This window comes from Cyrtonyx montezumae, unplaced genomic scaffold (genome assembly GCF_038088225.1).
Source record: "Cyrtonyx montezumae isolate F1298 unplaced genomic scaffold, pur_monq_1.0 scaffold_21, whole genome shotgun sequence".
Lineage (NCBI taxonomy): Eukaryota > Metazoa > Chordata > Aves > Galliformes > Odontophoridae > Cyrtonyx > Cyrtonyx montezumae.
The window spans coordinates 4040499-4052718 of NW_027071948.1; the positions used below are offsets into that span (position 1 = coordinate 4040499).

Here is a 12220-nt window from a genome sequence, read left to right on the forward strand (position 1 = left end):
CGCGGGGGGAGGAGGCGGCGGTGGAGGCCGGGAGCCGGGGCACGGGGCTCGCCCCGCGGCGCGCAGCATGGTGCGGGAAACCAGGCACCTGTGGGTGGGCAACCTGCCGGAGAACGTGCGGGAGGAGAAGATCATCGAGCACTTCAAGCGGTGAGTGGGGCGGGGAGAAGGGCGGGAAGGGCCCGGGAGAGCGGCGGGGAGAACCGCTCGGGGAAGCGCGGAGATGTCCGCGGAGGAGAAGCGTCGGAGATCCGCCGGGATCCGGACGGCTCCGTGCCGGAGCTGCGCGCTCCCTCCCGTTGTGCCGGGGTAGCGGCCCCGTGGTGCGCGGCCTCGGCCGCTGCGGGCTGAGCGCTGACAGCGTTGGGCGCTCCGTGCGCGCTCCGCGTCCTTCGCTGTGAGTCACCATGGGAAAAACAGATGCGGGCCGCGCCGCGCTGACAGGCGGCGGGCAGCGGGGGGATGCCCTCGCTCCGCTCCGCGCGGCCGGGACGGGACCGCTGCCCGAGCTCGGCTGCCTCCAGCCGGGCCCTAAAATGGCGGCGGGGCCCGGGACGGCCCGCGCGTGGGGCCGGGGCTCCCCGGGACGGGGGGCGCGTGGGGCCGGAGCCCCGAGCGCGCGTGGTGCGGCGCGGAAGGTTCTGGGGTTCGTGCAGAGCGCGCGGAGCTGAATGGAAGTGGGGATTCGGCGTTCCTGGGTCTTTATTTTTGTCCAGCCCTCTTCTCCGCTTTTGTAAGGTTAAAGCAGGGAAAAAGTTGCTATGGCACTGTTGCTTGGAGATGGATGTGGGGGAAAAAAAAAAAAGGCAGGCTCGGAATTGTGAATTCCCCCGTTTGTTTGGTTTTATTTTTTTAATGATTTTTTGGATTGTTTTTACCTCTGCGAGTTTCGATTGGTGGCTGCGGGAGGAGGTTTGCTGCCAGGCTGAGCCCTCCGTTCCCATCATCTCTCGACGTTTTTCCAGCGACGTGCTTCGGAAGGGGGCTGATCTGACACGAGTAAACACGCGGCTAAAACACGCTCCGGACGCGTGGGTCCGGGTGCAGGTACCGCAGGTACAGCCGCACAAAGCAGCCCGGCTCTTTGTGTGCCGGCAAAGGAGGGAACGGGAGGAAGAGGCTCCGGAGCTGGGAGCCGTGCTGTGGGCAGAATGCCGATTCCACCCTTCCCCGTGCGTGGACGTGCTCCTCGGCTCTGGGATGGTGTGGTTGGGGAGCAGCGGTGCCCCCAGAGCTCCTTGCCGCCCGTGGGGCTGTTTACGTTTGCACTCAGCTGCAGTTTCCATGTTACGGCCTGCACGCGTGCAGGCGTGCTGTTGCACACAGAGTAAGTTTGAGAAACACGACCATTTTGTTTCTAAAGAAGCAAAACCCGGGGGTGTCTTCTAAAACTTCGTTCTGTGAGCTCGGTGTGAGGGCAGTGCTGTCTTACTCCTTCTTCCTGTTCCCATCCAGTGCCCTCTTTGCTGTGGGAACCTTGCTTGGCTTCAGTCTCTTATTTTTTTATTTTTGAGCAGAAGGAATTAAGGTGAAAAAGGTGTTTTGCAGGAATTCATACATTTCCTTTTCTTCTTGCTAGCCCAAGGGATTTTGTCTGTGCTGTCACAAACTGAAATCCAGGCTTCTGCTTTGTTCTCATAGGCACTGCTCCCTTCTGAAACACTTCATTCCGGGGCTCTGTATTTTCTTTCAGTGAGTTCCTGAACACGAAAGCAATGTGTGCCCCATGCTGGGCTCTGCTCTTGAGACGCAGCAAACCCCGTGCTGGTGTTGGGGTGCAGGGAAGTGGTGACAGCGATCACTTTGGGTTCAGCCAGCTCACGGTGCCGTGTCTCGACCATTGCTGAAGCAGATGCTCGGCAGTGTGCAGAACAAGGCAACTAAATATAGTAGCGGTTGTCCCCAGCACAAGTGCTGGCCTTGTGTAGTTTCCTTCCCTGTGTTTTCTCCCAGTTGATCTGGAAGAACCTGGCTTTGTCCCTTTATTGCTGTTTTAAAGGGTGAGAGGAGTGAAAGCCTCTTAATTGCTAGCCATGTGACTTCAGTATGCCATCGTGTACTCTGGGAGAATTAAGACGTCCGGAGCGGCATCCAGGACTGCGAGACACCGCGGGTTTCAGGAGCAGGCGTTCTCATTGTGATTACGCTGCAACTCAGAGCTCAGAACAGATAAATAGCTGTGAGCATTTTCTTCTGGAAAAGCAGCAGGCTTTGTCCAGCCCCACGCTGCCCTGGTCCCTGCTCCGAGGCACGCAGGCTGCCTTCTGCGGGGTACGTTTTGTTGTCAGCGGTCTGAGGAGCAAAATCCAGCCCTGATGGGGAGTGTTGTGTGTTACTTTCAGTGCCTTCCAAGCTTTGTTTGGTCAGTTCACAAGCAGTGTGTTGTCTGGTGGCTGTGAGTGAGGGCACAGCCTGGGAACACGGCACCTCCTGCCCCTGCCCTGTGCTGAGAGCGGTGATGGAGCGCTGGCGCTGCGTGGGGCCGAGCTGAGCATGGCTGCTGCAAAACATTCCCAAGCTTTTACTGCTCCTAATCTAGTTACGGTTGCTGGGTATCGCTTGAGATGCAAACACGTGGGTAGTTATCCTAAATCAGCTTTGCATGCGGAGATCCCTGTTCAGTCATTATGTTGCTCTGGGGAAGAGGCAGAGGTGTGGACGCAGGATGACCCATTCCTGGCTCAGGGCCTTTGGAGGGACGCTGGGATTTATCTTGTACCTTGCTGGGGTGTGGGGCAGCATGGAGGCCTGGTTACAAACCCCTTGAGTGAGAGATGTTGGGACTGTGGAATGTAAGCACGGTTCCTGGGTGCTGTGAAGTCACTGCTCCTCAGGCTGCTCCGTGCTTGCTTTGCTGCAGCGAGGTGGCAGCTCGGTGATGCCACGTTGGCCAGGGAAATGCCTCTAATTACTGCAAAGAAACATAATGAAATGCTGCACAGAGCATGGATTTGGACTAAGCTGCCGTTATAGGTTTCTGTACTCTGGGCCACGCTTGAAAGATAAGTGCATGGGGTCACTTGGTTACAAAATTCTGCCATGTGCTGAGCCTTTCCAGCATTGTTGGCTCCCCGAGGTTCCTTCGGAGGTCCTGGCTGCGTTTGTGATGTGAGGAATCAGTTATCGCTGCAGTACTGCTCTGAAGTTTCGCTGGCTTTTAGTGTTCCTTGTAATTGCAGTCAGTTCCCTTGGTACAATGCTGAAGTAATCCTAATGCGCTTTCAGACGGATTGCTGCTCGCCTGCCTCCACCACACATGAGCTAAATGAGGCTGGTGTACGTGTACAGGAGATGCTGATGGAGCCTAATGGTTGTGTGGCCCAGGCTGGGTTGGAGGGAGCACTGGGTTCTGTGTAGAGCCCGTTCCTGTGAGCACCGAGAGCAGACTGGTGGATGGAGAGCTTAACAGTCCTTGTGAGGCATATGTACTTATTAAACCCATTCATCGAGCTAAAATGGGCCTAGGAAAGGCCTGGAGCTGTTCTTGATAGTCTTGTTGAGTGGTGTTTTTTTTTTTTTTTCCCCAGTGCTTTTCATAGGACAGCAAGTCGTGCCAAGTCCTCTGGCAGATGACCTTATGTAGTCTTAAGGTGTGTCCAAAATTAGGTCCTTGTCTTTGCTGAGGGCCCAGCAGCACCAGCTGGCATTTCATGGGAAAGGAAGTCAATATCCATCTGAGCAGAGGGCAGGCTGCAGTGCTGGGGCATGCTGGTGAGCCAAGATGAGCCTAGAGCTTTATTTTCCTGCACTTGATTTTTGTACAGCAGCAGGAGATGCTTGCTGTGTGTGAAGATACACCTGAGAAATACCGTGTATTAAAAAGAGATGGTGGGAGGTGTTTTGAGAATGACTGGTGGGAGATGTGAGGTTGGGACTGTCTTGAGCAGAGTGACCATAAAGCGGTAGAGTTCTTGAGTCTTGGTGAAGTCAGGAGGGTTGGGGGGGCAACAAAACTGCCACCTTGGACTTCCAGAGCCTTTGAACTCATAGGGACACTGGTTGGGTGAGTCCATTGGGATTCAGTCCTGGAGGGTAAAGGGGTCCAGGAAGGCTGGCGCTCCTCAAGAAGGAAGTCTTAGAGGTGCAGGAGCAGGCTGTTCCCGTGTCAGAAATGAGCTGGTGGAGAAGATCGACGTGGATGAACAGGGAGATTTTTCTGAGACTCCAGAAGAGAAAGAATCTGCCTCCTGTGGGAGAAGGGATGGGCAACATGGGGAGAGTACGAGGAAGTCATTAGGATATGCATGGAGAAGATTAGAAAGGCAATAGCGCAGCTTGAGCACAACCTGGCCACTGGCGTGAAGGAGAATGAAAAACTTCTTTAGCATTGTATCAGCAGTAAAAGGAGGACTAAGGAGGATCTTCATCCTCTACTGGATGTGGCTGGGAACATGACTGCTGAGGATAAAGAAAAAGCTGAGGTTCTCAATGCCTCTTTTACATCTGCCTGTAAAAGTCAGATCAGTTATCCTCAAGATGCTCAACCTGACCTGCAAGACTGGAAAGGGGAGCAGAATAAACCCTCCATGGTTCAGCTGGAAATGAGAGCCACTACTCTGCATGGACAGTCACAAGTCCATGGGGCCAGGTCGAGGGCTCTAAGGGAGTTGGTGGAGGTGATAGCCAAGCCACTTTCCAACATCTGTCAGTTCCTGGTCAGCTGGAGGGGCCCTGGAGGACTGGAGGCTCACTGGTGTGACTTCCATCTTACAAGAAGGGTCTTAAGGAGAATCTGGGGAACTACAGACCTGTCAGCCTGACCTTGGTGCCAGGAAAGGTTATGGAGCTGGTTGTCTCGAGTTGAGATCATGTCTGAGACAACCCAGGAATCGGGCCCAGCCTGTGAAAGGCAGGTCCTGCCTGACCAACCTGATGTCCTACGGTCGAGTGACCCACCTGGTGGGTGGGAGAAAGGCTGTTGATGTAACCAGACTTCAGAAAACCCTTTGACACTGTCTCCTGTGGTAATCTGGAGAAGCTGGCAGCCCGTGGCTTGGACAGGTACGCCCTGCTGTGTCAGGAACTGTCTGGAGGGCCAACCCCGGGCTGTGGGGAGGTGGGGCTGGCCTCTTCTCCCATGTAACAGTGATAGGAGGAGAGGGAATGGGCCTGAGCTGTGCTTGGGGCTGTTCAGGTTGGGTACTAGGAAATATTTCTTTTCCAAAAGAGTGAGATAGGTTGACTGGGAAGGCGATTGAGTCACCATCCCTGGAGGTGTTCAGGAAAGGTTTGGATGTTGCCCTGGGGGACATTGTTCAGCGGGGAAATATTGGTGGTGGCAAGATGGTCTCGGAAGTCCTTTCCAACCTGGGTGATTCTATGAGAAGTTGGGAAGGAGGCAAAACCAAGGCTCATCCCTCCTGACTGGTATTCTGGGAGGGCTGCTGGTGCTGAGGCTGTAAGCAGTTAAGTTGCTAAGTGGGTAGGTTCTGATTTTGGTGGCTACCAAAAATAAGCTAGCTCGCGAGATACGTTGTGTGTGTGGTTTTTATTAAGTTGGGTGAATTTGCTGAGGTCTGTGAATGCCCTGAAACCAAGGACTGGAAATGCAAACATTCTTAAACAGTGAACTAATGAATAAACTTGAAAATATGATTACTCTTGGTAGCAAGATTTGGAGTTCAGTGGGAAGAATACGAGCCTGAAGATGGGAACTGGCGGTGGACAACGAGCTTGGTGGGTTACCTTCATGTGAGTCTCCAATGGAAGAGGATCTGAGCAGTGAATGGAAATCAGACAGAAGCTGCTTTTTGCAGGTTTCCACCTGGTGACGGTACGTGCCAGGGTAGCTTTGCCTTTCTGGCAGCCTGGCACTCCTGCTGTGGCTGAGTAATGTCAGCTCTGGGCTCCTTGAGCCTGAAAACCCATCTCCAGCTCACAGCTGCAGTCATATTTTAAGACGTGATGACGACTTCTATGGAACGAGTAAAACACAGCGAGTACTTTGGCTTCTGCATTTCCATGGTTATTGTTTGACCTGCTGACACTGTGTAATCATCGCGTGCAATCTGCACGATTCTGCAGTGCGAAGATAACATCCTTTAATAAAAGATTAAACGTGGTTGCATACTTTTCATAAATACAGCACAGTATATCCCAGGGATTGCTGCAGCCTGATGTGTTAACGGGGTGGATTGATGGCTGAGGCAGTGTTTGTGAATTCACTTTGAAGCTGTGCACTTCTCAGGGCGGATTTTTGGAAGTGCACCCTGCAGCACTGCGTGTGCTTGGCTCTGTGCTCAGTTTTGTATATTCATGCGTTGTCTGAGGTCCAAATATTCACGGTGACTTGGGTGGTAATGCAGAACCGGGGTTTGTTTTCTGCTCGGACAAACTAATAACGAGAAGAGCAAGAGCCAATCTCAGCAGCTGGTTTCTGTGTGAAAACCCAGGCATCTTTTAAGAACAAAAGGGAGCTGCTTCGCTTCCGTTCTCTTCCTCTCTTTAATTAAGCTTAACAACTTAAAATTGAAAGCACTTTTTTTTTGTATGCTTAGATCTGTAGCCTGCACGTCCAAATCTCATGAAGATGCACTGGAAGTGTCTGATCTCACAAAACTGAACAGCGATAAAGCCGAGCCTCTCTGGAAGCAGCGCAGATGGATGGTGGCAGTGCTCAGCACCAGAGATGCTCTGCACATAGATGCTGCTGAGCTGCTTACGTGTTCCTCTTGGATACCCTGCTGTCCACGTACAAAGGCTTAACGTGTCTTTTGTCATCCTCTGATGCCGCAGGAAATCTGAGCTGGGTTCACACCAAACTGTTGCAGAGATGCGATTGGGTATGTGATCAAAGCTGGTGTGGAAGTCATCTTTTAGCTCTCTACTTAGTGAGCTGCCACGCTGTAGATTCTTTTTAATCAGCAGTGAGTCAGTTTTGTTCCAGGTAAAAACCAGAGCCGATGTTCTCAGTCTGCGGGCTTCGTTAGGGGCACCTTCTCCCCATCCTCAGCTTCCCCTGTGTGCCGCAGGAGCCTTTGGAAGGATGCGTGCTGCTTCTGTGCAGCTCAGAGCCCTGAGCCCGGTCCATCTGCTGCTGCTGTGGGTCTGAATGCCTCCTGTCCCCGCTGGTGGTGCTGGCTGCCAAAAAGCACACAGAGCCTTATTTCAGCATTCCCTTTTCAGGCTCTCTGTGACAGCTGCGGGTGACCTGTAACAGTTAGTAGGGCAAAGTAAGAAAGATAAATGGCCAAGCTGTGTGTTTAAAGTAGTCATTGCTGGAGGAAGAAGTCTTCCGGCCTCATCTGTATCCTGACTGTGAGAAGAATGAGTGCTCAGATTGGAAAACTACCTTCCTTGTGTATACAGGATCAAATCTGATTTAGGAATTGGTTGTACACGTGAGATGCTGCGCTCCTGAACGCACGTGCCACGACGTGCACACTGGCCTCGCTGTAATCAAAGACAAAACAAACCTTTGGTCTTCTCTGAAACAACTTGCTGGGAGTGTCAGCACAGAAGCTTTGCTGTGTTTCAAAAATAAGAATGGTTTCAGCTCGTTCTGGACCCCTCTTTCCTGGAAAACATGCAGAAGTTTGTAAGGGGGCAGGTTATAAAGTTTGTTTTGCTGGAGAAGTATGAGCCAGTGATCACAGAGACTCGTTAAGCCTGAAGATAATACATATTTAACGAACTTTACAGCGTGGCAGGGAGACCATAATGTTATGACTCTGCATTTTCCTCCATCTGCTGCTGAATACATGCAAAGCAGGGCCTGGAGAAGCAGAACTGAGGTGGGGATTTACCCTTTGATGTAAGAATGAAGAGCAATTAATTGTGAGATTCCCCCCCAGTTGTGTGTGCGTGCTTCAGGTCAGACCCAGACCTGAGAGTGTTCGCTGCGAGCAAGGCTTGAGCAGTCCCATTCAGAAAGCGTTTAATGTCATGTGTATCACCACCACCGTTCCGGGAGGAAAAAATGCAGATTGTGCTTTAGGATGGAAGGAAAACGTCCTGGGATGGAAGTCGGTGGCTGTGTGTCTGTGTAGGTCGGACGAGGAGGAATCGCAGTGCATCTCTCGATACGACGCAGCTGAGCGCGTTCTCTCCTTTGCAGAGCTCCTACAAATTTCTGCAGCCTCCTCAGGCTGCTGGGAGTAGTTCTGTTCAGGAGCAGCATAATTCCTATTGACTCTGATGTGCTCAGAGCGAGGCTGACGCGCTGTTTCCGTGCGTGCTGATCATCCCTGATGGCTTCTGAACCCGCTAGGCAGTTGGAGCTGAACTTGAGGACGCACGGGGTGCTCCCAGTCTCAGTGATGCGATGTCCCCGTGAGTGTAATGGAAACGAGCAGTTCTAATAGAGGAGGGAGACCTGATTAGCGGCCCCATGGAGGGAAAAGCTGCAGCGTGAGCGCAACCCTTATTAGACATTAAAGAATCCACACGGGAGAGAGGTGTTCCTAACCGTGGGAAAAGCTGCAGTGGGAACTGGCATTTATTGGACACTGGGGAATTCGACCTCGAGACGTGCATCCATAAGAAATGAGTCTTCATTATTTCTGCTCACAAAGCTGCTTTGGTTTTTTCCCCTTAATAAGAGGACGGGTATATCAGTAAGCCCTGCTATGGGTGCAGAGCTGGCTGCTGGTAGAAGTTCCTTAATAACAGAGCTGGTTTCTGGTGGCTGTGAGCGAGGGCCCCATGCTGCTTAACTGCACTAGTGCTGCTTTACCCAATGCAGTACTGAGATTGCTGAAATTTGCCTTCTGCCTCAGCGTCTGCTGCAGGGTTGCATGGGGCTGACCTGCTGAGGGTAGGCTGAGGCTTTTCCCAGCTCACTGCAGGTGATCCCAGTGGCCACACTGGGGCTTCTCCTTCCCCTCGGCTGTCCTTGACCAGGGCTGGCCTTTCAGAAACTCCTCCTGCATTTTGTTCTGTGTGCAGTGGGACTGATGGGCACCTCGAGGAATGGGTGTACCTGCAGTCGTGTTTCAGGAGCCAGCCCATACGTTCACACTAAAACAGTGTTGGTGGCATTGCTGCTGGTGAAATTTGTTGTCTGTAGAAAAATGGACTATTGGAAGAAGTCGCTTTACAAGAAGCAAATGTGAATAAATAGTTAAAAACACTGAGTTTCTTCCCTCTCTGGTGGGACATAATAACTTTGTTTGTACGTTAATACCTTGGCAGTATCTGAATGGTGACTTTGCCATAAAGGTGTAAATAAAATGTCTTAATTATGAATCATTTTTTTGTGTCTTAAAATGGAGCGTGCATCGGAGCTGCAGGCAAGAGGCGTGTGCTTATTTCAGCACAGAGCTATCTTCCAGACTATCTGATACGCTGAGCGTGTTGCTCTTAAATAACGGAGGTATCAGAAGTGTTGGTGAATGTGCCCGTGCTAGCTTTTTAATTTCCTACTTTGTCATCCCTTACGGAGGGATTACGAGCACAGACAAAGCCCATGCTGTTCTCAGTGCGTGGCAGAAACACGTGCTGTGTCTCATTAACAGCCCCCAGCTGTAGGCAGGGCTGGGGGGATTCCCACAGAGTGCTGCTGGGGGCAAAAGAGAGCTGGGAAGTGCAGGAGGGGATGGAGTTCAGCTGTCATTTTTGCACTGGGGTGGGAGTGGGGGTTGGAGTGGTCGTGCTGAGGGCTCAGTGCAGTCACATCAGCACTTTGCCATAACCTGGCTGATGGTTTCTGCTCCAGAATTTTGAGAACTGTTTCAGCTTTTTTGTTGCTGTGAGGAGAGAATGCCCTGATGAATGTGTATTTTTTTCCCCCAAAGGTCGCAGCGCTGATAAAGATCGCTAAGCAAGCTTTAAAGCATCTGAGATTGCAATCTAGAGAAGTGTGGGAGCTCGGTAATGAGGGCATTTCTGACTCACTGCTGTCACAAGCTTGCTTTGCCCTATGGTTTAAAGCCAGCTCTCCCTGTGAGATGAGGAGCTTTTATTTGCATGGCTCTGCGAAAGGGAAGGCTTTCAAAGCTCGCATGATGTGGACTTAGTGCTCTCTCACAAGCATCCCTACCTGTGATCACCCCGATGGCGATGACTTACCGTTGTAGCATTTTGTGCCGAGAAAGGTGGAATTGCAGAGGCATTGGATTTCTTTTCCTTTTAGCCTTCTTTAACGTTCTGTAGCAGCTGGAGATGAGGAGAGCCAATGCGACCCGCTGCAGCTCCAGGGGCTGCTGGTGGTGCTGCTTGCAGCCTCAGCGTCAGTACCCTCATTCCTGTTGGGTTTGCTTCCCTTAAAAACTAATTTCTTGTGAAATCTGGGGGAGGATGAGGTGCTCAGAGCTGAGATTGTTTCGATGAGCACACGTTTTCATCCCAGCCCTGCGTGCACGCTTATTTATGGGCTGCCTCTGGGTGTGCTTTCTGTTACAGGTTAGTTTTTATGAAAGGACCCTGTGATGTGTGATGATGTTTGACCAAAGATGTTATCAGGTTTGAACCCTGTCCTCTGTCTAAAGCATGGCTGCGTCCTAGGGATGACCAATGGTGGGATGAGTTCTGGGACTGAGAACCAGCAAAAAAACCAGAAGGGTTCTTAATAGAGATGCTGGGCTCTACAAACATGGGAAGCAGTGAAGCTGGTAGTGGAAACAAGCTTTATGGCAGCACATCCTGCATCTCGTGGGCCTGAAGCAGCTCTGCTGCGTGTGGGGGAGAAGAGTGGGATGCAAGCAGGCAGACATCAGGCTGAGGACTGTGTCAGCTCGCGTTATTTCCTTACAGAATACCAGCTGCAGGCCGGTGGTTAGCAGGGAGCTCCTGGCCACATGCTGCACTGAAAAACGTAGTTGTGTAATAGCTCGGAGCACAAAAACCAACCTGCCCATGCTCCCCTGCAACTGAAGATAGCTGGCTTCATTCAGCACGAGTCCGAGCACAGGTCCAGGGGTGCTGTTGTGGCAGTGCATCTTCGTCAGACGGGGTGCAGAAACGAGCACAAGAAGTGGTGCGTGGCTGTGGATGTGTGTGTGTGTGGCATGCAGTAGGACTTGTCACGCTGCGTTGTGCCATTGTCCCCACGAAGGGAAGGTGATGCTTTGTGGACCCGCAGCGTGGGGACTATGCAGCCTTGGGAGGAGGGGGAAGGGATAAGAAATGACTGCTCCTCTGATTTCTTACCGTGTGTATATCAGTTTGTAAAGATCCTCATCAGGTTATAGCATAATGCAGTAACGTTTGCTTGCTAACTATTTGCTGCCCGGCTCTGTTGTTGTGTCCTTTGTTCCAAATGCTTTTGCTGGAGAAGGGCAGAGGCTGCGGTGCCCTGGGAGCGTCCTGGGGCCGGGATACGGGGCAGGGAGGATGGGATGGAAGTGCTGTGATCCGCAGAGAATGAATGCTGAAATGACACCTTGACGTTCTTTGTCTGACGAGCTGGATTAGCTGGCTTTGTTGGAGCGGCGATTAGCTGGCAACTTTTGTTTTCTGCGAGGGCCACCAGCTCTGTTTATGGCGTGCCACAGCTGCGCGCGCCGGCTGCGGTTCAGCCGAGCTGCAGACCCGTCTGGAAGCATGACTTCATTGCGGTGCGGAGCTCATGAGAGCCGCCTCGAGTTCCACGCGGAGGAGGCACCGCGCCTGGCGTTCCAAGGGCTCTGCCTCTTTGTTTTCGGCCGGCAGAAGGCAGGCGGGGCCGGGTGGGTTGGAGCCTCTCTCCCCGCTCCCTTCTTCCCGGTGCTCAGTCCCGCGCCGAGGTCGTGCTCGCCCTTCGCCTCCATCTTGGCTCCCCAGCGCCGCGCTGCAGCAGCCCCAGCCTCGCCGTGCGGCGCTGCGGCTCTCCTCTCCCGCGGGCATCGGATGCGGAGCGTTGCGGGCGCCGGGCACGGACCCAGCACGGCTCCCCCGGGCCTCGCTGCCTCTCGCTTTCCTCCCCTGCTGCCTCCCTGCCTCGCGGCAAAGGCGATTGTCACAGATTATCCCTGGGGCTCAGCAAGGACACGGTGCGGGACGGCATAGATCTGCGCGTCCGGATTACCGCGCCGGCGCCAGGCGAGGTGATTGAGTGCCGTGGCTGCAGCAGCATGCAGGAGGAGCCTCCCCCACTCGTTTCTTCTTCAGAAGAAAAACCATACGTCGTCCCTTATTTCCCATCACTCATTTTCTTCTTGATTTTTTCCTTAAACGCCCATCGGGCAAAGTACAATTCCTCCCTGAAACCTGAGCCGTGTGCGTTGGCCGCGGCGTTCTGTTGGTACACAAGGGGCACATGGTGTTGGTGCTCCACGGTGTGAATAGCCAAACGTTTCTGGAT

General features: G+C 52.8%; 1 protein-coding gene across 2 annotated transcripts in view; it reads left to right on the forward strand.

Moving 5' to 3' along the window:
* SPEN (spen family transcriptional repressor) overlaps window positions 1-12220 on the forward strand; it is a 54551-nt gene continuing 42331 nt past the window's right edge. For both annotated transcript variants that reach the window (XM_065738061.1, XM_065738062.1), the window contains exon 1: window positions 1-150. In XM_065738061.1, coding sequence (XP_065594133.1) covers window positions 68-150 — 83 coding nt within the window. In that variant the 5' untranslated portion in view covers window positions 1-67. The remainder of the gene's footprint in view (window positions 151-12220) is intronic.